The sequence below is a fragment of the Lissotriton helveticus genome, chromosome 7 (assembly GCF_964261635.1).
Source record: "Lissotriton helveticus chromosome 7, aLisHel1.1, whole genome shotgun sequence".
NCBI classification, from domain to species: Eukaryota; Metazoa; Chordata; class Amphibia; order Caudata; family Salamandridae; genus Lissotriton; species Lissotriton helveticus.
The window spans coordinates 1,409,604,113-1,409,630,524 of NC_136068.1; the positions used below are offsets into that span (position 1 = coordinate 1,409,604,113).

General features: G+C 44.6%; 1 protein-coding gene across 1 annotated transcript in view; it reads right to left on the bottom strand.

The window, feature by feature from the left end:
• The window catches only part of DNAH9 (dynein axonemal heavy chain 9), a 1,695,107-nt gene that overhangs the window by 1,080,274 nt on the left and 588,421 nt on the right, over positions 1–26,412 (bottom strand). The window contains exon 27 of the mRNA XM_078654721.1: positions 14,189–14,345. Within this exon, the coding sequence (XP_078510847.1) occupies positions 14,189–14,345 (157 nt within the window). The remainder of the gene's footprint in view (positions 1–14,188; positions 14,346–26,412) is intronic.

Consider the following 26,412-nt stretch of genomic DNA (forward strand, 5'->3'; position numbering starts at 1 on the left):
GAGTGAGAGACGGTTCGGGTTGGTGGGTGCATTGAGTTTCGGGGGGACAGAGGATGGGTTTGGGTGAGGAGGAATAGGGTGGAGTAAGAGTAGGAGGGGAAGGGCAGTGAGAGTCAGAAAGGGGGTGGGGGATAGCACTCGTGGTGTGGGGAATGAGGGGAGAGGGAGGGCAGGTCGTATGTGTGGGGGATTGGGAGCTTTGGGGAGTAGGGAGGATCAGGGGAAGAGGAGGGTCCATGGGAGAAGGCCGGGCCGTGGGGGGTATGCGGGGGTAGGGGGACAGTAATTGTGAGGCATTGTTGGACGTGTACATGGCCAGCAGTTGTAGTGCATTGTTGGTTGTGGACATATCTGCAGAGGGGAGTAAAGGATAAGGGAGAGGGGTTAAAGTGGAGGGAAAGGGGAGAGAGGGGGGAATGTTGTTGGGGGAATTATGAAGTTGGATGGTCAGCAATTGTAAGGCATTGTTGACTGTGGGCACGTCAGCAGAGGGCAGTATAGGATGAGAGCGAGGGGTAAACGAGGAGGGCAAAGGATGTGAGGGGGGAAGGTTATTAGCGGAATTGTGAAGCTGGATGGTCGGCAATTGTAAGGTATTGCTGGACATGGGTGCATCAGCGGAGGGGAGTATAGGATGAGGGAGAGGGGTTAAGGGGGAGGGCAAAGGATGAGAGGGGGAAGGTTATTAGCGGAGTTTGGAAGTTGGATGGTCAGTGATCTGAAGTGTAATTCAAAGGAGTTAAGGTGGGGAACGGCCGCTTGGATGAGGATGTTTCCGGTTTTAAAAATGGAGATATTGATTTACCCATGGAGTATAGAAACATGTCTTTAAAAAACAAAAGCACTGGCAAAGCCAATAGGTCTCACCTATGAGAGCTATTGGCTTTGGCAATGTTTTGCAGCCATGCTGTACTGTAACATGGATGCTTTGCAGTGTAAATGTAAATTTAATATAACAAAACACTATGACACAGCCAGGGCTAATACATTTTTTTAACAGTGTATTAGCGCTGGATGCATCATAGTCCTTTTTTTATTATTAGCCATGCTGCTATACAGCACAGCTACAAATCATTGTCAAAGTCGGCAATGTCCATGCTGAACAGCATGAAAAATCGGCAGAGCCAATAATCTTAAAGGTGATACCTATTGGCTTTGCCAATTGCTTGCTAGAACTCAGCACAACACCGCTATGATTCTGAGGAAATCAGTTAATCTCCCCATGAGTGAAAAAGCGAAAAAGTATGACATTTGGCAAAACATTTTTTTACATAAATAAAGCAATTGCACCCATGTCTCAGCGAAAATACATTTGGAAGCAGTTATCATCTGCTGTCACAATAAAAGCAGATAACATCTGCTGTCACAACAAAACATCCATTTCAAAGGCGACAAGGGCTTCTTTGAAGTTGGTGTGCCATACTAAAACAGAGCTACAAATGGCAAGAGCTTCAACAAACACGACAGGGAAGAAGAAAAAACAAAAGTAGTACTTCAACAACAGCACGATTAGCGGAAGGACAGCAGTCAAGCTGAAGCAATCAGTAATTAGTCCATGCCCCAGCAGAGGAAGCGAGGCCAACCGGAACTGACCAATTGGAGTGTAAGATACGCACAGACGTTAGGCTTGAGGGCTCTGGACAATCAGCCTATAAAAAGGAATTTCCCAGCCATTGCTGCACCAAAGTTAGAGTCCGATATAAGCAATGCCAAAATTAGACTGAGACAGATCACATTAGTAACTTCTGTAATGCTTGGACAAGGGATAGAAGCTATATAAAGACATTTAGTATGCAAGTCCTACCTTGCACCTTCCACATTATTAGGAACATGGGTGGAATATAGGTTGTAGAGAGAAAAACTGTTCTGGTCTGCATAACCACCCACTCCTATTCTGCATGGCCTCTCTAAATTTGTTCTGCAGATGATTACTTGCCCCTTTTTCGAACAAATTATCTCTAGACAGTGCGAAGTTGATTGTTGTCAGGTCTAAGCTAGACTTCTTTCAGAAGAGTAAAAAGAGTAGAAAATATTTAGGCATTAGTTTTTTGTGGCCGACTCTGATTCTCTGGCCACAGCAGAAACAGTAGGCGAATTAAAGGATGTACATCTTTGAGGAGCTGGGAAACTGAAGACCTAGGGGCCGATTAGGATGGCGGGTGGACTTTCGTTCGCCCGCCACCCTAGCTGTGCTGGGACTGGTCACCAGTGGTGCAGCGGTCCCGTACCTGCAATTAGGATGCCACCATGGCGGTGGCATCCTCTATTCCCAGCATTGTGGCGAGCGGTGCTCACAGCACCGCCCGCCACAATGCTGAGAATGCACTGTGTGCATTGTCATGCACAAGGTGACAGGCACCGCGCGGTGCCTGCCACCTTGTCCATGACAATGTAGGGGGGTACCATAGGTAACTCCCATGTGTATCCCCTACCTCCTCAATAACCTGGGGACCCGCAACGGGCCCCAACAGCAAAATCCACATGCCTTTCCATGGCAGCATCACCGCCACGGAAAGGCTGCTTTCCGCACCCATGCTAATATGGATGTCTGTGTCTAGTAGACACTGTGTAGTATCCTGCATATATATTGTAAGGTGTTTTACCACCCCTGATCAGTCAGTGCCTGTGTTCTGACTCATTATCTGATGATGCCTCGGAATGTTGGGACTGAGAGAGGCATAGTGACAGTTGGTCATGGGCTGAACAGCTGACAGGCAGCTCCTGGTGGGGCTCTGACCTACTACATATCTACTTGATGTTATGAACTTTACTACAATCAATCAGTCAATCAATCAGTCATTTATATAGCGCGCTGCTCACCCGGGAGGGTCTCAAGGCGCTGGGGGGGGAGGGATCCGCTACTGCTCGAAAAGCCAGGTCTTGAGTTGCTTCCTGAAGGAGAGATGGTCCTGGGTCAGTCGTAGGTGGGTGGTGAGGGAGTTCCATGTCTTGGCCGCCAGGTAGGAGAAGGATCTTCCTCCGGTGGTGGCTCTGTAGATGCGTGGTACGGCAGCGAGGGCGAGGCTGGTCGATCGTAGCTGGCGGGTGGGCATGTAGAACGTGAGGTGGTTGTTGAGGTACTTAGGGCCCAGGTCGTGGAGAGCCTTGTGTGCGTGGGTGAGGAGTCTGAACGTGATCCTCTTGCTGACGGGGAGCCAGTGTAGGTCTCTCAGGTGGGCGGAGATGTGGTTGTGGCGGGGGACGTCCAGGATGAGTCGTGCGGAGGCGTTCTGTATGCGTTGGAGTCTTTTCTGTAGTTTGGCTGTGGTTCCAGCGTAGAGGGTGTTCCCGTAGTCCAGTCGGCTGGTGACGAGAGCCTGGGTGACCGTTTTCCTGGTTTCGGTGGGGATCCATCGGAAGATCTTGCGGAGCATGCGCAGGGTGTTGAAGCGCGATGACGAGACGGCGTTGACTTGTCTGGTCATCGAGAGGGAGGAGTCCAGGATGAAGCCCAGGTTTCGTGCGTGGTCCGTTGGCTTGGGAGCGGTTCCCAGGGCGGGGGGCCACCAGGAGTCATCCCAGGCGGAGGCGGATGATCCCAGGATGAGGACTTGCGTCTTGTCTGAGTTCAGTTTCAGGTGGCTGTTCTTCATCCACTCGGCGACGTCTTTCATCCCTTCGTGTAGGCTGGCTTTGGTGGTGTCGGGGTCGTTGGTGAGGGAGAGGATCAGCTGGGTGTCGTCGGCGTAGGAGATGATGTTAAGGTTGTGTTGGCGTGCGATGGCTGCGAGGGGGCTCATGTAGACGTTGAAGAGGGTGGGGCTGAGTGAGGATCCTTGTGGTACGCCGCAGATGACTTTGGTGGCCTCGGATCTGAACGGGGGGAGGCGGACTCTCTGGGTTCTTCCGGCGAGGTATGAGATGATCCATTCCAGTGCTTTCTCTTGGATTCCGATGTTGCTGAGGCGCTGTACTAGGGTGCGGTGCCAGACAGTGTTGAACGCTGCTGAGAGGTCCAGGAGGATGAGGGCCGCTGTTTCCCCGTTGTCGAGCAGGGATCTGATGTCGTCGGTGGCTGCGATGAGGGCGGTCTCGGTGCTGTGGTTGGCTCAGAAGCCGGACTGTGAGGGGTCAAGGGATCCGTTCGTCTCGAGGAAGGTGGCGAGCTGTTCGTTTACGGTCTTCTCGATGACTTTAGAAGGAAAAGAGAGGAGCGAGATGGGGCGGAAGTTCTTGAGGTCGGTGGGGTCCGCCGTTGGTTTCTTCAGGAGGGCGTTGAACTTGGCATGCTTCCAGCTCTCCGGGAAGGTGGCGATGTTGAAGGAGATGTTGATGATGTCCCGGAGTTGGGGTGCGATGAAGGAATCGGCGTTGTGGAAGACATGGTGGGGGCAGGGGTCGGTTGGTGATCCGGAGTGGATGGTGTTCATCGTGCGGGTGGTGTCTTCGGTGCTGACCGGGGTCCAGTTGCAGAGGGTGGTGGTGGGGGGCGTTGGTTCAGTGGTTGGGTGCGTGGTTTGTGCGCCGAAGCTGTTGTGTATGTCGGCGATCTTGCGGTGGAAGAAGGTGGCAAGTGAGTCGCAGAGGTCTTGTGAGGGTGCCATGTCGTTGTTTCCTGCGCTGGGGTTGGAGAACTCTTTGACGATGCTGAAGAGTTCCTTGCTGTTGTGGGTGTTGTTGTCCAGTCGTTCTTTAAATGTTGTCCCTTTGGTGGTGCGGATCAGCTGGTGGTGTTTGCGGGTGGCGTTCGTGAGGGCAGTCATGTTTTCTGTGGTCTGGTCGTGGCGCCAGGCTTTTTCACGGGTGCGGCAGTTTTTCTTGGATGTTTTGAGTTCGTCGGTGAACCAGGAGGCTTTCTTGCTGCCGGGTCTGCTGGGAGGGTTCTTCAGTGGTGCGAGGTCATCGGCGCAGTTGGTGAGCCACTGTGTGAAGATGCGGGCTGCTTCGTTGGGGTCCGTTGTGCTGGCGGGAGGGTTCTGGCTGAGGGAGGTGGTGAGTTGGTCGGCGGTGATCTTGCTCCAGCTCATGCGGGGAACCTGTTGCGGGTGGTGGTGGGTCGGGATTTTTCTGAAGCTGAAGTGGACGCAGCTGTGATCAGTCTAATGAAGTCCGGTGGAGTGGCTGAAGGAGATGTGCTTGCTGGAGGAGAAGACGGGGTAAAGCGTGTGGCCGGCGTAGTGGGTGGGGGTGTTGACCACTTGACTACTTGTTATCTACCTGAATAAAACGTCATGTATTACATCCTTTCTGAGTGGACCTTCATCACTACATATTTTGGCGACGAGGTGACAAACCTACAGCTACAAGCAAATCTTAGGTACCTGACAAACATTAGGACCTTAAGATTGCGGAGCTTTAAAGAAACTACGGTGGATACTACCACAATGTACAAAAGCGGAGGAATCCACAGGAAAGTAACATTTCAAACAGGAAACAAACATATGCTACAATCAACATATAGAACGATTACAAGCAAGTAACTACCATCAGAAGAAAAGACTACACAGGTAGGATGAAGCACTGCGCCTTACAGCCCCACCAGTATCCTCACCATCGGACAGCCCTAGCCAAGGCGTGCTGTGCTCATCTACACTACACATTATGGACTTCCGTTTGACCACCACAGTCTGCTGCACTGCCACACGTTTTCTATTACTTACTGACAGCTGTTGGTTTCATCTTGATTTTATAACAGTGATAAGAAGTTGATGTTGCTGTGTGGTATGCCTTCTTACAACTTTGTGCAGTGTGATCTTGAGCAACTGCTGCCTACATTGTTTGACCCTGTGCACATCTACTCTACATATTGGGGACTATGATTCCTTCTACAGTGCTTGTTCTTCTAGCTCACCACCTCTGGTTTCATCAAGTCTACGCATTGCCAGCAATATATTTTCTTCAAGCATGTCACACAGGAATAAAGTGTGACTGACTTTCTAAATTGGCTTTGCAAGAAATGTAGTTTCATCCTCTCCTCTGGGTGTGTGTTACAGTCACTTGACATGTTTACAGTTCCTACGTGTCTTGCGTTTTTTTTCTTCTTGCCAGCTGGTTTGTGACGCATATAGAATACCTCATTCTGTTTTGTCAGCTGTTTTAGCAAACATCTGTTCGGCCGTTATAACCGTTTTTTTGTGGTGGATATTACCACAAGCTCTTACACCTTACCTCAAACTGGCAGCCGCGCAGCAGGCATCGTTGATTCTCTCAATTACGTCAGCTTTTCCAACGCGCAAGAATGGACGAGAACACAGTTTGGCGCACCTACGGGCGGTGAGCCATCCGGATTTGCGCAACGTGCGTGCTTCTCCTTAGCGATCCTTAGACGACGATGGAGCACACTATAACGACATGCCCTTCGTCAGGGTATTGCTGAGTATCTTTGTTTGGCGCACTGTCGTGCCGTGAGTCTACATGCACCGCGCCTTCTGCGTGCTGCATTGTTCTGTTGTTATTGGGTGAAACGCTCAGTGACTCTACGGAGCAAGTTTCCCTGTCATTAAAAAGGAATGCAGGCAGCGTTATTGGATGGATGCTGACGGTGAAGGCCCTGCTAGCCTTCCATATCCTACAAGGTTTTCCCATTCAGCAAAGTCAGCAGCCTGTTTGAGTCCTCCACCATCCAGCACATGAGGTTAGACTAGCTGGGAATTTATTTTATTTACAGTCTGCGCACACACGTTACCTCAGCATGGCTCGTTTTCAATCATTCAAACAACTCTACATCCACCTTCTACACCTCGCATGCTATGCACCGCGGTGGTGCATGGAGAACTCAGGTGGACTAAGCTAGTATTGTTTATTAGATAAGCGTGCTTAACATCGGATGTATGCCCACCTTGTGCATTGTTAAAGAATACTGCCAAGGCTTCATTATTGTATATCAATGATACACTTTTCCACTACTGTGCTCACCAGCATTCAATGACACGGTATAAATATTGTGATTTGTTACTTGAACTTACTGCATGCTTTGCCATATTTTCTCCACATGTACAATTGTATTGGGTTGCTGGTAAATGTAGGGTGGTTTGTTTTCTTAGCTCATTATATTACATTCAAGAACTCAGGGTACTTACCTGTTTTGGTACTGTGCTTTTTTTACATGTGTACATTTCACATTATATCAATTCCCTTTACAGGGATAGCTAAGGGCACCTGTCCCTCCTTCTCACATACGTTTGCCCACACGGGCTACATCTTTCATGTATGGATTCAGGGTACTCACCTTCTCTGGGTTCATGTTTCTGTTTACATGTTCACATTATTCTTTTCTCTACACAGGGAAGGGAATTGGTTCTAGCCCCATTTGTCCATATGCAGTTACCTACACAGGTCACACACGGTTTTTACCCTTACACAGGGCACCCTAGCATGGGTCAGAGTCCCATATACTTTTACACTAGTACCCTCACACAGGGCGTATTATGGGTCACAGTCCCATTTACATTTGAAACCTCAACCAGGGCGTATTATGGATCATAGTCCCATCTTTACAGGCCAGTACTGTTTTCCTCTTCATGGGGGTTTACTTTACACTCCCTGCTCAACCAGTGCCTGTGCTCTGACTCATTAGAATGTTGGAGTCTGATGATGCCTAGGAATGTTGGGACTTAGAGATGCGTAGTGACAGTTGGTCATGGGCTGTGCATCTGACAGGCAGCTCCAGGTGGGCTCTGATCTACTTGATGTTATGAACTTTACTACTTATTATCTACCTGAATATAACATCCTGTAATACATCCTTTCTGAGCGGATCTTCATCACTACACACCGCCACAATATCTAGCCCCTTTTCCGCCCAGTCGACTGGTTGACCGGCGGAAAAACGGTGGACAGTCTTTCCGTCTGCCGGGGTACCCCCCGCCGTACTAAGAAGGCGGGGAATCTGGGTGGCGGGCAGCGTAGGGAGGATTGCCACTGCCATGCGTGCGGTGGCGATCCGCCCTACATGGTAATCAGCCCCTGGTATTAGTAGTCATTTTCCTCAAGTCTTGGGACATCATCTCCAAAGTTTGTCATCTATTCCTCCTTAATTATGGTTAAGTAAAACAAGACAGATGATTGGAAAGTTACATTATATGGGGCACTGCAAGCCCAAGCAAGATCAACGTTTCAATGCTAGGGTATAGAGGAATATTTATTACATGAAGAATATTTTGTATTGCGTTTAAGAGTGCATTTTTGTTTAATGTCTGGTCAAGCTTTCTGGACTTCTTGTATCTAGTGTGGACTTAGCTGTTTTTCTTGAAAAGGTTTGCGGTGGAGAATACAATTTTTGCACCAGTTTTACATGCCATAGAGTGTCTGGGTCGGATTAGTTAAAAAATCACTGACCTGAGATGGTCCACTAAATTAATACAACAATTAGAGTTTAATATATTTGTCAGCAGGCATTCCAATGGCACTCAGTTTGGGTTCAGTTTCAATAGTGTAGAAGGTTTGCTTTCATTTATTGGGTTCTAGTTTTGACAAAAAGAGTTATGGAAATATAGCACCAGACTCATCCATTGGTTTAGAAGGTTAAATTGAGGGGAATGGAGACTGAGGAAGATCAGGTATCAGTGAAAACTGGCAGTTCAGACTCAGTGCAAGTAAAAAAATGTACTTTAATGTAGCCTCAGAGCACTCAGTAGTGGGCTCTACCGGCCATTAAATGCCCGCTCCAGAGTTTAACAAGGGAGTGGGTCTTTAATGGCTGGTAGAGCCCGCTATGGAGGGCTCTAAGGTTATTAGAACATTCTGACCCTAGGGGGCAGAGTGTTCTAATTTGTAAAAATGAAGGCCTCTTGGAGCCTAAGGGGGTTTACATCTCATCGGGCTCTGAGGGGCTCCCAGAGGCCTTTCTTCACAGCAAGAGCTGTGAAATTAAACAAACATTGGAATGTTGCTCTCCAGGCTTCTACTAGCTAGTAGAACCCTGGAGTACTCCATTGTAGTCAATTGAGTGCTCAACATTCCAATGTTCTAATAGTGTTTACAGAAGCTGAATCAACTTTGGAGGCAATCAGGGTGGTAAACGCTCCCAAAAGAAGCAATCACTCTTACCAAACGAGCAGAGAACAAAGCTAGATACCCTTAGCCAAGGAAAAGGGATAGGTAGCTCTTTTACATGTTTCCTAAGTTCTATAGACTGGTTCTACCTATTTGAATGGGGCTTTTAGTTTTCCTTAACCACACATATTTTAAATCCTTTTATTTGTTTTATTTCCTTCTCCGTTATGACACTTTTCTTCTTATGTTTTGTCTTGTTAGGTAAACTTGCTTTCAACTTTTAAGTTTTCAGGACCTGCTTAAGTTCTCGAGGTATGGGAGAGTAAACAGATATTAAGAATATTGGACAGTGGGACCAAATTGCAGGTCTCATATAACAAAGGCTTATATGCAGTTTTTCTAAAGGTAGTGTAGAGTAGGAGTTCTTGTTGACTATGGCTTATCCTTTGGTGCTATGCGAGCAAAACAGGTGTTCAACAGATGGGTGGGGGCAAACTCAGGCAGTGAGTGCAAACAAATTAAACATATACCATTCTAATACTCCCCTGTGTTGCCTCTCCATAGTCTGCCCAATTGCCAATGGACTACAAGATGCAAAACAGAAAGTCACAAGGAGTTTGAACTAATAAAGGAAATAATCAAATTAGTCATAATAAATGAATCTGCATTTATAGTTTTTTAAGTTATTTTACAAATCTCGAAAGAGAAATGAACGAAAAGCGATAAATGCATTATTCATATAATTCATATGAAATGTGGACTTTTCATGGCAGCCATTTTTTGTTGTTGTTGAAAAGCATAAGGGTTTTGGACACCTGTGTATTTTATGCAATGGCAGTGTCATATTTATTAGTTAACACTCTTCTTGCCATCTGAGTGAATTAGTCATGCAAAGGAGATTTGTTTTTTCAGTTCAACCTATATGACTTTTAGCTTCTGATATAATCCATATATAATCCAACATTCCTAACCTACAATGCAAAGAGATCACTCCATCATCTTAACAATAATAGAGGACATACCTGCAACAGGCAGATATAGCATGGACATCAGAGCTGTCTGTGAGCTACAGACACATCGCTTTCCATATGTGATTTTTAGCCATATAGACATCACAGATTGACACTAACAGATTTAAAGGCAACAGCTGTACCCTACCTTCGATTTGATCCAATAACTTTGTCAACTATCACCATGCCAAGTTAAACAAAAGTAATGCCTAAGTATCCTGTTATTACATGCCTTGGTGTTGTCAAGCAGTGAGTATGAAGGTAAAACTCAAGCAAGACGGGAACTTCATGAAAGGAATCACATTATGGGAAAAACAATTGCTTGAAAATTCCATTTGAGCTCCATGCACACCGTAAACAAAGCACCACTTTAGTTGGGGAAAGGATACATGAAAGAAGATCTGAGCTTGTAATGGTTCAAAGGTGAATGAACTCTTCAGCACCTCTGCCCCTGGTGAAGGTTTATCTTCTTAAGTTGCTAGGGCATCTCCCAGATCACATTACTTTTATTACTGGGCTCTCCCTGTTATAGGTAAATAATTTACAAAGTGACTAGCGCAGGAAGCTGACTCTTTATATAATGAACCAAAATGAGTCACACTGTGTAAAGAATCGAGGCAAACCCCAATTGTTTACAGAAGCACAAGTGTTCTCTTTTGTGGTAGTGTGGGTGAGCAGTTAGGTTTATCGAAGGGTAGTGCTAAGCATGTGTTGTACTACCAGAGGCAATAAATGAGACACACACTCAAGAATAAATCTGAGACCAATTTAGAAAAATAAGTCATTTTTATGTACATTTTGATACCAAGAACTTTGCTAGCAAGTATTTTTTTAAATACTGAATTTTGCAGGCAAGTAAAACTGTTACTTTAAATGCACAGATAGCATACAGGTATTTATGTGCAGTTTCTGGGGGACTCTTTTGGGACTTAGGGTCTTGGGGGGCCATGGTCCAATGTACCACCAGCAGTTTCTCGTTACCTGCTCTGGGGCGTCCGGGTGTAGAGGTGCTGGTCGGTTGGGGAGCTGTGTGTGCTACACTAGTAAAGAGAAGCAGCGCCACCTAGAAACAGGCTGCAGTGTGGGATTTGGGGACAAGTCTGGGAGCACCCAATAGGGAGCTCAGGTCAAAAGAGCCTGGGGCACAAGGGAGCACAGTCGGTTTGTTGTTACCCTGGCTGGGGCACTTGTGTGCAGAGCTTAAAGGTTGACTGGGCTCGGTGGACCATTGAACCTTGGGCTGTCTGTCTCACCGGTTGAGGGTGCAAAAATCAGGACTGCTCGGCCACTCTGTGGTGCTGATGTCTCTCATTGGCTGCTAAGTCTTGGTATAGTAGGAGTCCGGATTGGACTCTCACAGGCTTAGCTTGCTTCAAAGGGGAACACACCGCCTGACTAGCTAATTTTCCTGCCTCTCCTGGTGCCAAATAGGCCCGGGCAGTGGGTGGCATTACCCCTGTCTGGGGGAGCCTGGGGTCGCATATCAAAGGTGGCATGGAACTTTGAAGCCTCATGCCTGAATATGCTGATCACTTAGCCATCCTGCTTGGAGGTGGTGACAACACCTCTGGACGGAGCAGGCATTAGGCCCAGAGAGCAGACACCTTTATGAGGTGGAAGGCTGGCCTACACCAGTCAGCCAGCACACTAGTAGTGAGCAGGTTTTCAGAGGACACCTCTAAGGTTCCCTCTGGGTGAATGCATTAATAAATCCATCTCTGGATTCAATGTGGTTACATTCATTGGAGATGTTTCATACCAAACATCTCTAGTTTCAGTGAAGCCCTCATGTAGCTGAAGAACTCATAAATTCCAGTATCCATACATGTACTCAAAATAGCTTCCCTGTTCACTTGTAATATCCAAGAAGCGACTTAGATAGCACAGGTCTACACATGTAGTTTAGTGCACCCTTCCTTAGGACTATAAGGACTGCTGTAGGGGTGACTTATCTATACTTCATGCAGTGTCTGCAGGTATGGCTTAGAGGTGGTATGCCATGTCATGTCTTCACGTTTCTGTGTACCTTGGCACGCAGCCTGCAATCTCAGTCTGCATGTGGGTGCTGACGAGTCCCTTAGGGTGGCACAATACATGCTGCAGCCCTTAGAGATCCTCTTTAGCCTCCTTCCCCATAGTACCAGGGGTACCATTTATTAGAGACTTACATAGGGTGCTAAAGTTATTGCCTATTTGTGGAACAATTGTCCAGTTTTAGGGAAAGACATCCAGCACTGGGGACCTGAATACCAGGAACCAAGTGCCCTTCTTTCAAAAATGCATCAGACACCAGGCAAAAAGTGCAGGTGACCATGTCAAAAAGGAGCACTTATCGACAACTAGGCAGCTGGTGCTATAAAAATACCAACTTTCAAGTTTACTAACTAATGTACGCAAAACAAACCACCACAGGCTGGCATCTTCTATCGGCAGCCATTCTCGCGTCCAATTTCCCGCACCCCAGATCTCCATAGAACATTAAACACATTCCATTCTGTGACATTACAGCCCAGCTAACGCTGAAAACAAGGACAGCACACTAGATAACAATGGAAATACCCCTTTTACTCAATGTCAATAGACAAAATAAAACAAAACGTACTATTCAATAACATGATATACAATAAATTCATCCAAGACCAGTAAAAATAAAAAGTGATTTAATGCACTGACTATCCAGACTACACAGCATTCTTCTGCCTAGATCTGTGTGGCCTCGAAACTAATACAATTGTTTAGTCCATGTTGTAAAACACATCTGGAAATAAGTAATCCAATAAAGGTTACATACAATCTTTGAAATGACTTTCAAGCAGACAAGTATGGGTGGTGGTGCCTATCCTGATAAAACTCCATTGTCTTCCTTTGCCTGTCCTCACCATCGTAAAACCAAGTTGCATCATTTACAAAGACATTCCAACCAGCCTCCACTCTCCTTATCTTACAGACATGTTTACTATCTCTGGTGGCTCTCGGCACACCAACAGCCAGACACCATCAGGCTGCAGTCTAAGCAATGTAAAAAAGAAAGCAAGGCAGCACAAATTTTTCATCTACGTTCCGAGGATCTAGAACAACATCCATGTATCCATCAGGACCACCCCAACATTACTTCAATTTAGGGAAGAGATATAGAACACTACATCACAATGTACAGAGTCCACAAACCACCAATTCTCCTGTCACTCGTTGACTCTATGCCTGTCTTTGACCCTTTACAGCACTCTCCTGTCTTTTGACTATGTTTCACTATAGAAAATACAACTTACATACATACATGTCGACATGTTAATGAACAGGTACAACTCAAAAGTTTTGCATGAAAATAAATAAAACATACTCACTGTAAAGTAGATATACCAGCTTTTGTTGAGGTATTGAGAGTCAACAAGAATACATGATACTTTTTAACTTTCAAACATGTCTACATAGTTAATCCAATACTGAGAATGGTGCAATAAAAATGCTAACCAGTGAACGGAGATCGGGCCCCAACTAGAGATGTTTATGGACTTGCGTTGCCTTCTATGACACAAAGGCAACACAAGATTTACTACATCTTACCTCAGATTTACAAAGGTCTGTAAATTTAAGGATTGCACCAAAATGGTGCACCTCCTAAACCATCGGTGTAACGAGAAGAAATTCCGCAGCACACATCTAAAGAGGAAAATGCCTGTCAAGCTTGTTTTCGTGCAGGAAGGTGTCCCTTCCTGCACAAAAACAACCCTGCTCATAAAGCAGGCATCCTTGTGCAATGGCGAACGGGGGCCTGCCTTGGAGATAGGCTGCAATAAGTGCGCTAGTGCTAGGAGACAGAGAAATACGCCATATCATAGTAGATATGGAACATTGCTGCTCTACCCCGTTCATGCAACGCAGCACAGCAAGTTCTGTTGCTGCTTTGCACTGTGTGAAATATTAGTAAATCTGCCCCCAAGATCCTAACAGGAGGGATGTGTGCTATTTGAGAACAGCACAACAAAAGTCGATGTCATTCAAGCAGTGCATGAAAACCATATCACTTTACAATAACCTCTGGCTTGCATCTGCTTGAGAGAGGAAGAAAAAGATATACACTCCTGGCACTTCACTCCATCTGCAAATGATGCATTTATGAAATGGACTAGCAGCTTGTGCTACCTCAGAGATGAAAGACCTGCAAAGAAAAAGCACTGAGAAAATACACTCAGATCCCATTGGTCCTTGCTCATCCACCAAGAAGATGACATTAACGTGCTTACCTTGTAGTCCATCTGTTCAGAACAGTTAAAAACATAGACCATAATCCCAAGGGCGCGGCCCAAATCCTTGGTGGTCTCAGTTTTTCCAGTTCCTGCAGGCCCTGCTGGAGCACCACTCATGGTCAGATGGAGTGACTGAGTCAATGTGATGTAACACCTTTCAACAAATAAAACAGAAATCAGAATCAGGTGCAGTGCTCGGCCTGATAAATCCCTCAACACAATCTAAATGTATGCATGTTTTTAATTAGGTTCTTGTGATACAATTCACGCCATGAAGCCTTACTCACAGAACCTGCCCCAAGACCGAAGTGGGTGTAGGGCAGTTCTCATTTCTCACAGCTTTGAAATGTCAAATGCAGCTCCTCTATTCAAGATAAACTCTCAATAGTGGCATCACCCAACAATAAAAAAGCAGAAAACACTTGAGTACCTTAATGAATAGATACTGCTAAGTATTCAAAAGTAAAGTAACTCTCAATAATTAAAAAAAAATCTATCTGACCACATATGCATCTCTTTCCCATAGTTGTGGATGGGAATTAAGAGTCTATTTTAGAATCTGCCAAGAAAATTCATTTTTGTATGTTGTGTTACAATAAAGGGCCAACTAAAAGTAAGCCAAGCAAATATATTTTAACTCAATGTGGATGCACCATAATATATCAAGATCTTGGAATGATAAATTTGTTAAAATCACTGAAAACAGTAGTAGCTTGGGTAAATGATTCCTGTGAAGCAAAGTCCGTAGAAACTACAGCATAGGCAATGTATCTGAATAAGATTTAATGTTATTGAAGATCTTTTTTGATTTTCCTTTACTGAAATTGAGGAGTCTTTCATTGGATGTGTTTGCTATACAGTGTAGAATGACGCAACCTTAACATACAGACTTACATTACACAAAACCTAATTCTCAGTGTTGGAAAATGGATTATTGGTAGGGAGAAATGTAGCTCTGCCACTGGCAATGAGGCCACTAACACAGTGTAGGGCTCAGAATAGGTCTTAGAAAATGATTCCTATGCTCAACCCTTGGTAACGTGGCTGCGAGCAGGCGGTCTTAACTTTAAAGACAGGTATGTAACGCATTAAAAAAATTCAGTAAATAATTAAGACACAACACAAAATAGAAATCCAACACCAATTTATAGAAACAGGAAATATTTGTATCTTTTAAATGAAACCAAAATGAAAACAATCCACTTTAGGGAACCAGAGATATTAATTTTTAAAGATTAGTCACTTTCTAGTGCCGCTTTTAGTCATTTTGTTTGCTCTGACAGTGACACATTCACACCTTTACCATGTTCTGGAGGATTTTTCAACACGGTTGTGAAGCCTTCTCCAGCAGGCTGGGTCCAGTTAGAACCCCTTCCTGAAGTTCTTCTTGCGGGTCCCAAAGTATCCAACACACAACCCAAGTTTCTGGAATCTCCAAGAGGGTCCTTGAAAGTGTGAGACTTCAATTCCGCAAACCACTTGAACAAAACCCTTACAAATCCACTGGTAGTACTCCAGGCTGGAGGTTCCTTGTGGTGATGTCCAGTTGAGCTTTGTTAACCTGTAGCTTGCAGGAAGTCCTGTCTTTAGTCCTTTTGAAGGAGGTTTCATCCGCAGGGCTGTAGTTTCAAATGGTGCAAAAAAAGCGCAATCTCAAGAGTCCTGGCCTTTGGAAATGCACATCAAAATCTTCAGTGCAGACCCTTCTGATTCTCTTAAGTTTCAAGCAGCAGATCTGGAGGGCTCTGCCCCTCTCAGACACTTATTCCAAGTTCTCTGGGTCAAGCAGGAGGTCACTCCTGACCAATGGGAGCAGGGTAACTCCCCAAAGGTATGACCACATGCTGTAGAGTGGGGCATTATTTTGTCCTAGAGTGCACCAAATCCTCCAGATTCACAATGGCTGATTTTCCAGCAGAGAGGTAAGAGCTGGCTAAACACACCCCTAAGATGGCTTATTTTCATAGACTCCCCCTCTTGCATCTGCTCATTCCTTTCTTAAGCCTAGTTCTGGCTTGGGGTCAAAAGAGTAGAGTTGTAAATGACATTGAGGCCTTCCCCTTTCCTTTGAAGACCATGGTTTACGACTCCTCCCCCTGCTCTGGCATTCCTGTGTAGCAGCACACCGCCCTCCCAGCAGAGCTGGTTAACCCCATGGGCTCTTTATCACCTCTCCAAAGCAGCCAGGCTCACCCATATAACTCTGACCAATCAGGACAGACCACTGGAAGGCTGAATCTGGACCGACTAACAAGAAAGTAGTATAACTTCTTGTCTGTACATTTTAGGAGAAATTCAACAATATGATATTGTTGGATGTATCACTACCATTCTGGGAAGTCTTTGAATGGAGGTTCTATCATTCTCCTATCAGGAGTTATTAGTTATTAACTTCTTGCCATGTTAACCTATGTGGTATGGTCAGTCAGTCATTAAAACTTTATTTGAGTTATTACAACCATAAAAGTATACACTATACATTTATAAAACTTTATAAAAACACAAAATTAAAAATTTATAAAAATTGCGATTCAGTCTTTTCCCGGAGGCTAACCCCGACAGCATTGTTTATAACAGTATCCTCCTGAGATGTTAAAAGCACATGAGAAAACATATCTGACTAGGCCTTCCAAACACAATACATACATTAAAGTACAATCTCGATAACATACGCCTATACCTCTGTATTCTGGAGAAACCCCCTAACTCGAATCATGTATTTCCCCAAAGCGCAGGCTATATCCAGGTTTCCCATCCCCACCAGGAGCTCTGCAGCTTGCTTCCTATTCGTAATCCTGTAATTTTTGAATAACGGGCCTAGGATCTCCTTTCGTATATCAAGGTTCCTCCTACAGTCTAATAAAACATGAGTAATGTCACAGGTGGAACCTAACGTACATGTGCAATTGCCATTACTATTAATCATGAGGTTTTTAACCCTGGTATTTACATAACAGGGGTTTACACCCATTCTCGGTTTTAAAACCTCTCTTCTTAGTTGCTGATTCGGCAGCCTATCCAAGTACGGGTAGGGATGATCTTCTGAAATCCATACTTGGATCATATGGGACACTGATATTTTTTGCCGAAGGTACTCGTGATCACATGTACGGGACACATCCGCTCCCAATGATTGTAGTTCTTTTTTGCCTATATTGGTGTGTCCTAACTGGGCATCTAGTTCTATTCCTAACTTCCCATAAGCTTCCTTTAATGAGAGTTTGGCTTCTTTAGCCCAAGATAACTCACTGGAGGCAATTTCCTCTCTACACCACTGAGATATTTTTCTGGGTGCCTCCCCTGTCTCCAGACGCTGCCAAAACCGTATTAGTGCCATCCTGGTTGTAATTGCCCAGGAAGTGACTCCCATCTCCAATCTTGCTGCCTGTACCATAGCTGATTTAGGTAAAGAGAATAAGCTTTTCAGGATCATACCCTCCTCTTTATCCCAACCTTTTTTCCCACTGAGGAGGAGAACCTCTGATCCATATAGGAATTGCGCGGGGATCATTGCCAGGTAGGCCTTTATAACCGGCCCGTCTGACAAGTCTCCGTAAAAGCTATTAAACCTTTTTAAGCCCTTTATAGAAGCTGTTGCCCTAATTTTTAAAACTTCCAGATGGTTGGTTCAATTCAGGTTACTCGTGAACAATACTCCCAAATATCTGTATTCCGATACCCTCTCAAGAAGTTCCGTACCCAAATACCAAGGGAACCAGGTCTTACTTTTGCCGAAGCATAAGATTTTGGTCTTTTCCATACTTACTACCAATTTTTTATTTAGGCAGTATTTATGGAACATATCTAGTTTCCTCTGCAGGCCTATCTCCGTCTGGTCCATGATCACCAGATCGTCTGCATAAAGCAGGCAAGATATATGGTTACCCCCTAACTTTGGGCTCGCCCCTCTAACCTCTTTTAGATTTCGAGGTAGGTCCGCTATAAACAGAGAAAAAAGCAACGGGGCTAATACGCACCCCTGCCTTAGGCCATTTCCAATCTGGATCCTACCAGATAATCCACCCTCCTCATCCAGGACTACCTGGGCCCAGTTGTCTGTATGCAAGGCCTAGATAAGTGCTAACAGGTATGCATGTAATTTATAGCATTTCAAGGTAGACCATAGTTGCTCCCTGCTTACAAGATCAAATGCCGCGCGGAAGTCCACAAAGCAGCAAAACAGGTTACCCCTTTGCTCTATAGACTTCCGCGCTACCGCCCAGAGGGCAAAACAATGATCCACAGTTGAATGACCTTCTTTAAAACCTCCCTGTTCAGGAGGTACTATACCATTATCTTCAGCCCAATCTTGTAGCAACCCCAAAATAATTTTAGAGAAAACTTTTTCCCCAATGTCCAAGAGATTTATCAGGCGATAGTTTTTGGGGGAGTTTACATCACCTTTTTTGTGTATGGGTCTAATGATGGCCCCTTTCCAGCTATCTGGTAATTTTCCTGTTTTTAGTATACTTAAGAACGTCTTTGCAAACAAATCCGCCCACCAATCTATATTTGTTTTTATAATAATGGCGGGTAGATTGTCTGGGCCAGCAGCTCGTGTTAAGTTTAAGGTGGCTATCACGATTTTAATGTGACCTAGGGAGAACTGCTCCGTTACTTCTTCCCTCACTCCTGGCCAACTAGATGGTTGTATTGCCTCCCTCCTTGGCCAATTGCGGTAGATCTCCTCAAGGTAAATTACCCACTTGTCCTCTGGAACAGAACATTGCATGGACCCTGCTGTTTTCCCCGTACATTCCTGTATCAATTTCCAGAAGCCTTTGACATTTTTTTCTTCAATTGCCACTAATAGGCTCTTCCAGAAATTTTCTTTAAAAGATTTTTTTTGTCTCTAATTGATGCCTTATATTTTATGATTTGTTTCTTAAGAGTTTGATGTTCTAATTCATCGTAACTACGCCTGAGGCTTCTTTCACTCTTTCTAATAGCGGCCTTTGCTTTGCGGCAATCTGCATCAAACCATGGGTTATTAGTAGCTTGTAGTGGGAGTTTCGTTGTCAAACTGTGCTTCCCCCGTTTAATGTTTATTCTGAGGCATTCTAAAAGTTGTCTTATCATATCCTCATACCAGGGTATCTCTTCCCCCTTTGCTAGGTTTTCTAAGTCAGCTACTATCTGAAAGTCCTTCAGTTTGTTTAGATGTTCTTCACTTATCCGAGTTGTAAGTCGCTTCGGATATTCAACCTCAACGTTCAACACATTCTGTCTTGGCGGAGCCTTATTTACCAACATTTCTAACAATAATGGGAAATGATCGCTGCCCTCTACTTGGAGAATTTCGAAATGTTGAATTGAGTGGAAGCACCAGGCCTGAATAAAAACATAGTCAATCGGGCACAGTTGCTGTCCTATTTTAAATGTCCGCTTAGCGGGCCGATCTCCTTCTTTCCTACCATTTACACAAACCAGACCCATAGCCCCCAGCAGCCGTCCAAGCTCCACATCCTGATTTGATAGCTCGGTGCTGATGAACATTGCAGGCACTATGTTATACGCTTTTAGTATATCACTATTCCAGGCATCCGTTTTTAGGGGATTCAATCTATTATTAAAATCCCCCAAAATTAAAATCACATCTCCTGGGCAGAGTTCTTGTAAGTTCTCTAAATCCTTTTTTAAACGATCCAACTCTGCTTTATACTCATGTTTTTCACCTTTCTGTATGTACACGTTGATGATACAAAAACCTTCACCCCTTGTGTTGTTATTTAGGATCGACACGGAGGATGTCTCTCACTATCCTTGTGGAGACAAGCGTCATCTGACCACCTGACGCCCTACCCATTTTATTCTTTCTTGCAGGTTTTATGTGACTGGTAAAACCTTCCATAACAGGGGATTCGTCGCACAGCCATGTCTCCTGTAGGCACAAGATATCGGTCTTTCCGAGGAGATTTCTGAAAATTTCTTGAGGCCATATTCTTTTGTAGCCATTAATATTCCAAGGCAAGATACGCAGGCTGTGCGACGACCCAATTTCCTAATCAATGTTACTTAAATTCCCCTCCTCCTCCTGGTCTAAGTAAGCCAGCTCTCTATACCTGTTCCCATCCAAGACATCTTCCTCCCCCCACCCCAGCTTTTTAGGAACAATTGTAATTGCCAGGCCTCCCTTGTTACTCCATCCAGATGAGATAATTTGTATTTGCCGTTCTCCCAGCCCTGCATGGTTTCTAAGAAATTTGTGCCCTTGATTAACCATTTTCAGGTCCTCTCTCTTTACTAATCTAATTCCTTCTCTTAACATCTCGGCTTCTGCTTTTTCCAATGCGAATTTTATCAAAGCTGAGTGGAGGAGGACCTTTGTTATTTCCTCACCTTTAGCATTAACCAAAAATCCCACTTCTTTTAAATCCTCAGTACTGACATATTTTAAGCTGGGGCATTTAGCAAACAAGAATAGTAACTGCGAGCGGTTTAGGGGTTTTAATTTCTTACCACTTTTCCCCCCATTTCCCTGACCCATTGGTTCTAGGAATAGCCAGGTGTCCACAATCCTGGGTGCCTGTAAAGACTTATGGCTTTCCTCTGGGCTTTTATTCCTTCTCTTCGAGTTACTTTCTACTCTATCACCCTTTATCCAATTATTCACCGGGGATAAGTTACTGTGCCCTGCCTCAGTGGACGTTTCTATTTCCCATATAGGTTCTAAACACTCTTTCCTCCCCCTTGGCATCCTCTTAGCGGCCCTTGCGTTCTTGGCCACACATTTACCTTGGACCCAACATGATTTTTCCTGGGGACCAGGGGTGCTTGCCCCAGTATCTACTGGGGTTACATTATCCATTTCTACTCTCCCTGCCTTGTCCCTGGGCCTTAGGTCATAGGGTGCCTGTTTCCTGTTCACCTGTTCTGCAACCGGTCTGACCCGTTGGACCTTATTCCCTATTCCCCTCTTCAGGCAACGCCTACTTTCACCATATCTCCTTATGATCATGGGACAGCGGGAAATATATACATTGGGCTCCTCCTCATTTGGTGTATTTGTCCTTGTTGTTTCTCCCACCTCGTTAGCTACGTTCTCTACAGATCTTACAAGGGAAGGCATTTGGACTTTAATCTGCAACAGTTCCCCAATTATGTTATTAAACTGCTTACTATGGGTTTTTAGAATTTCGTTATTTACCACTGAAACCTCTAGGATTCCTTGTAAAGTTTTCTGGAGCATCAACATAACCTCAAGCATTGATGAGCTCGAGGTACCCGTCACCTCTAAACTATTCATGGGTAGGCCTGATATCACAGTATAGGCCATATTTACGTTTTCCAGACTGTCTTTTTCATTAAGTCCAAATTCTTCTTCGGCAGCTTCTCTCTCCGGGTGTAAATCACTCTGATTTTCATTTTCATTTTCTTTTTCTTTCTCTTCCTCCCCCTCTCCCTCTGAGTCTTGGCTTAATACTGATTGAAACAGCCGTGGGGAGGAAGACAGCCGAGGTACTATCGGGATATTAGCAGTGTCAAAATTTGTCTGGTTCAGGGAACCGGCGTCTGATATCACGATCTCAGTCAATTTTGGCGACTCCATCGCTTTTAATTCCCTTTCTGGTGTCTCCTTTTCTTTAAAATGCTTACCAAAGAAGTCTTTAATAGATTTTGAGACTGTGGAGCCACCCTTTCCACCTGCAGACTTAGCGGACATCGGCCCCTTTTGTTTAATTGTACTTGAGGATGCTGTTGACACCAGTACCGATGTTATATTTCTGGTAGGTGTCGTTGTCGCATTTTCCAAGTCAGCGGGAAGATCTATTATGTCCTCTACTCCTTCGCTTGTATTTCCTGGGAGTTTTGAGTTCTTAGATGCTTTCCGACGTTTATTCTTTCCTAATGCCATGTCTTTAAGCTCTCCCTCTCCGCTTACTTGCTTCCAAGGGAGCAGGGACTTTCCAGGCTGTTTTCCTTCGCTTTTCCTTTGCTTTCTAGGTGTACTACAGCCACCTCTGGAATTACCTCTTTGCTAAAGACCCTCAACCATAAATGGTTCCTTTTTTTTTTTTGTTATCCACTTACCTCTGTCCTGTGGGCCCGCTTTCTGCCGCTCTCTATGCCTCCACCACCTTTTCTTCCTTTCCTCAGTCTTACAGGTCCACGAGCATCCAGTCCTGTTCAGCTCCCGTGTATTTTGCAGGTTATGGGTCCAGGGGGCACTATCCTCCCCCTAACCTGCTAGTGGCGACACCCGGCAGCTTCCAGCAACCTCCGACCACCAGATGGCGCCCAAGATGCCCAGAGACTACTGTCTCCCCCGTGGCGTCTCCTTTGCTCCTTGCCAACGGGGAACAGTGAGGGCAGTGAGTACGACACTCGGTCTAAGTCTAAGGCAGCCACGCCGTGTGACGTCCTGTGCTACGCTATACTGCGCCGCCGACTCCGCCGAAATCAGCGCGGAACAGCAAACAAACGAAAAAACAGTGAGGCAGAGCTCCAAGAGGCGTCCGTGTAACGCTGCGCCGCTGACACCGGCGAAGCTGTCCCGGAACCGGAAACCGGGAATCAATGACGGCGACGATGAAGGTGGGAGGTGGGAGGGAACAGAAAGGCGAGCCTCGGCACACAGGTCAGGGTAAACACCTGCTTTTTTGATAGCCTCAGATTGTGTTAAAGCTCCTCAGAGTGCCAGGATCCGAGCCTAGCATGCGCTGTGGTTCACTACCCTAGTAACAAAATACCGATTAGTTCACAGTGTCCTTGCCACCAGAGCACCGGGAGAGGGTGGGATAAATGAGAGAGAAAATACAGGAAAACAAAGGACACCACGTCTGGGCTTCACCAGGGCTATTCTTGTGACATGTAACTGATTCTGTACCTGAAATGAAATGTAAAGCAACAACCATAAGATTTCATGTCATGGGCATCATATCATTTCTATGGACATGTACATACAAGCCTAGTGTTACCAACTGGTCATTCCCTTCCCGATCTGCAATTCTTTAATTCTGTAAGCACCGTAAGCAATCCAGGTTTCAAAATAGTTCAATGTGCAGGGTCCATGAGAAAACCGGGGATATCACCCCCAATAGAACAAAAGGCTATGCAACGAAGTCTCTCTCTCCTTAATTACAGTACATGTAGGGGGAAAAGCCAAAGCAGAAAAAAACCCTGTTTCTTCATTAAAAAAAAAACGTAAAAACTATGCAGTGGCCACAACTTCAAAATACGGAGGGAAAACACCAAAGAATCACTCTGTTCGTGATTCCACCCAAACTCCGCACAATGACACGGAGTGGTTACAAAAAATCCAGGAAGTAAAGGGTTCCAACGAAGAACTAATACTCAGCGGCGTATCGGTTACAAAAACAAAATCCAGCAAAGAATTCCAAGAATCCAAGGAAAGGAAATAAGGGTCCCACGACGGTAGAAAAATCCCAACTGAATTGCCAAAGAATGTCGGCAAGCCTGCAGACCTCTCGAACCAGTGCGAGAGAGAATACGGGATACTCGAGCTCCAAAGCGACGACAGGAAACACCAGCACACAAGGCTCCAACCTTCCGGGAGAAATGACGAGGGAGTTGAATTCCAGGAATGGTTGGCTCACAAAATGTGGTATGGGATTTGCAATGGGAAAAATGACTTGGGCTGTTTTTCCAGCACCATGCCTTATAAAAACATATTTTACAAGTACTCCGCCTATATCTACAGGACCCGCACCCCATGGAACAACTAGGGGAGACTTTAGGGATTCTGAATCTGTAGAAATATTCCAGATCCTTCCTCCACAGTGCCCCTAGAATCAAAGTCGAATTTAGGCTGCACTTTATCACAACGCTGGGAGTCAAATGTGAAAATCCACTAAACCCAGGGCATATAAAACTCATTTTATAAGGGTCCACCTTCTAAATACCTGTCCCCCACCCCTGGGACTCCTAGGGGATACCCGGGGGGTTCCTAATATGCCAAAACATTGTAGGTTATTAATTTTTAAGTGCCCCAAACACAAATGTCGAGGTTCGGCACAATTTACTTTTAAAAAGCAGTCCTGCCACACAGAGCCACTTTTAAAAGTACCCCAGGCTTCAGCGATGAACATATGCGAGGGCAGAAAGGTCTGCTGGCCTCTAAACTGCCATGCCCTATTTATATTAGGGACTGATAGGTAGTTTCAAACCCACTGCCCTAATATGTACTAGGGCCCTATGGGGTAGGTCATGCCAATCACAGGGGTACCCCAACCCTTAGTGTACCCTTAGTGTATGTTGGTGTGTTCACTGTATTCTAAGTATTTACAGCATTGCACTGGCCCTGGGCCTGCTGAAGCAGAGCCCAGGGTCAGGCAGAATCAGTTACTACCGGTACCAGTCAGCAAAAGGTTGCGGGGTGCCTATGGCAAAGGATGACTTTGTAACACTCAGCAAGCTGCTTTGTGACCTTAGCTTTCAAGATCAATATTTCCATATGAGTAGACTTAGGGAGGGGGGTGCATGGCCAATTATTCTTTTGAAATCAGGAGATGGCTTCCAAAATAAATGATTATGATTATTGATGTATTGAGAGAGTTTTCTATAGAAGCAGAATGTACCCTTGATGAAATTTGGCAGGTTACATAATATCTTAAATGGAAGAAAAACAGTAGCTTCTAAAAAAAGTTTCTTTATATATGCATTAGTCCCTTTGGGTACATGTATGGCTTGTCTCCAGTATGGCTCAAATGCAAGGGCGCCAGCCTGGGAATTAGTTGGCATAGGGTAGTCGAAGGATAAGATGTCACATGAGGGGGTAGTGAGAGTCTTACAGTACAAACAATACAAATATGCAGAAAATAGATTATGGGCTACTTAATAAAAAACATATGATGGCAACTGGATTCAGGCAAACATTCTGAACTTAATTGTGAGTATTTGCTAGAACTGATGGGCCTGTCTAGCAGGAAAGATGTGCCTACCTCGAACAGAAACAAAATGCTGGAAAATAGTAGTGTACTTTCGATGAACTTTGTTCTACCAGAAAAGAAATCATAATGAGAATTTAGATCGGAAGGCAATGAAATCAAGCAAATTAACTTTTTTCGAGAAGGATATATAATGCACCCAAACGTTCAATTCGGCCACATGACCAGCATGACCATGAACATTGAAGACAGTTCTTCAAAAGCAAGATGTAGCATTATCTTAAGCCCTACTTATATATAATTTTGTGTACCAGTTAAAAAAGGGATGTGTCAGACCTCTGAAGTATTTTGGACCCTGTGCACGGTTGAAAATGTGGTTGCAAATCAATTTTATAACCACATTTAACATTTATTTACCTGCCAGAAGTCCATAAAGGAATTCCTGGTGGGTGTAAATAGATTTCCTAGTGCAGATTGCACCACCATAAATGTGGAGAAGTTCCCAGTAGTAAATTTCTCTCAGTGCGAGCTGCTTGGCATGGGTTGCCTTAGGAGTTTGAGACTACCCACAAACATGTACATTTGCGGACATACAATTATTTAATTTTGTCAGCATATAGTTGTAAGCCTTACAATATACGGTAAACAATGATAAAAATGTATGTGATATGCATCAAACTGTAATAGTAGATATAAATTAGTAATTAGCAACACAAATGGTTAAAAGATGCAGGAAACACAAACAAGCTTGAGTATGGAAATAGTCCTTGGCCATGCAATTAAAATGTCATGAGGGATCTAGGTGAAGTACTCTGTGTAAGTTATTGTGTGGTAAGTGTGGTACGTTTTAAAAACTTTAAATGGACAAAGTAAAAAATGATATAATAACAATATGATACTGCCATTAAAACACTTCAGCACTCAAGCAGTATACTAACTAATGCATTAATACAATAAAAGTAAAGAAAGTTTAAAAGTGAAAACAATAAATAAATTGGCTTCATGCAAAAATGCACGAGACAACAAAATCACCTACAAACTAATTGGGCTGAGCCTGGATCTTGCACTTACATTAACAGAGTGCCCAAGTAAAGTGCTATGTTCAGTAAATTGCAGGTTGGTTGAATTATATTTTCAACTTGAGGGCAGTTTAAAAACCTCAAACATTATGTTGTCTAATGCATGGCTGCGTAACTTTCCAAGCTTCGCAGATTTACGAGGATACAGGGTCTAAAAAGGTAATAACGTCCTCTCTTAAACATAAGTGCATGGCGACATTGTAATGTCTGATGCCAAATATTTTTTAAGGGGATAAAGGAATCCCCTCCTTGCTAACAAAGAAAGGTAGCAGAGCAGCATCAAGTATGTGAGAGT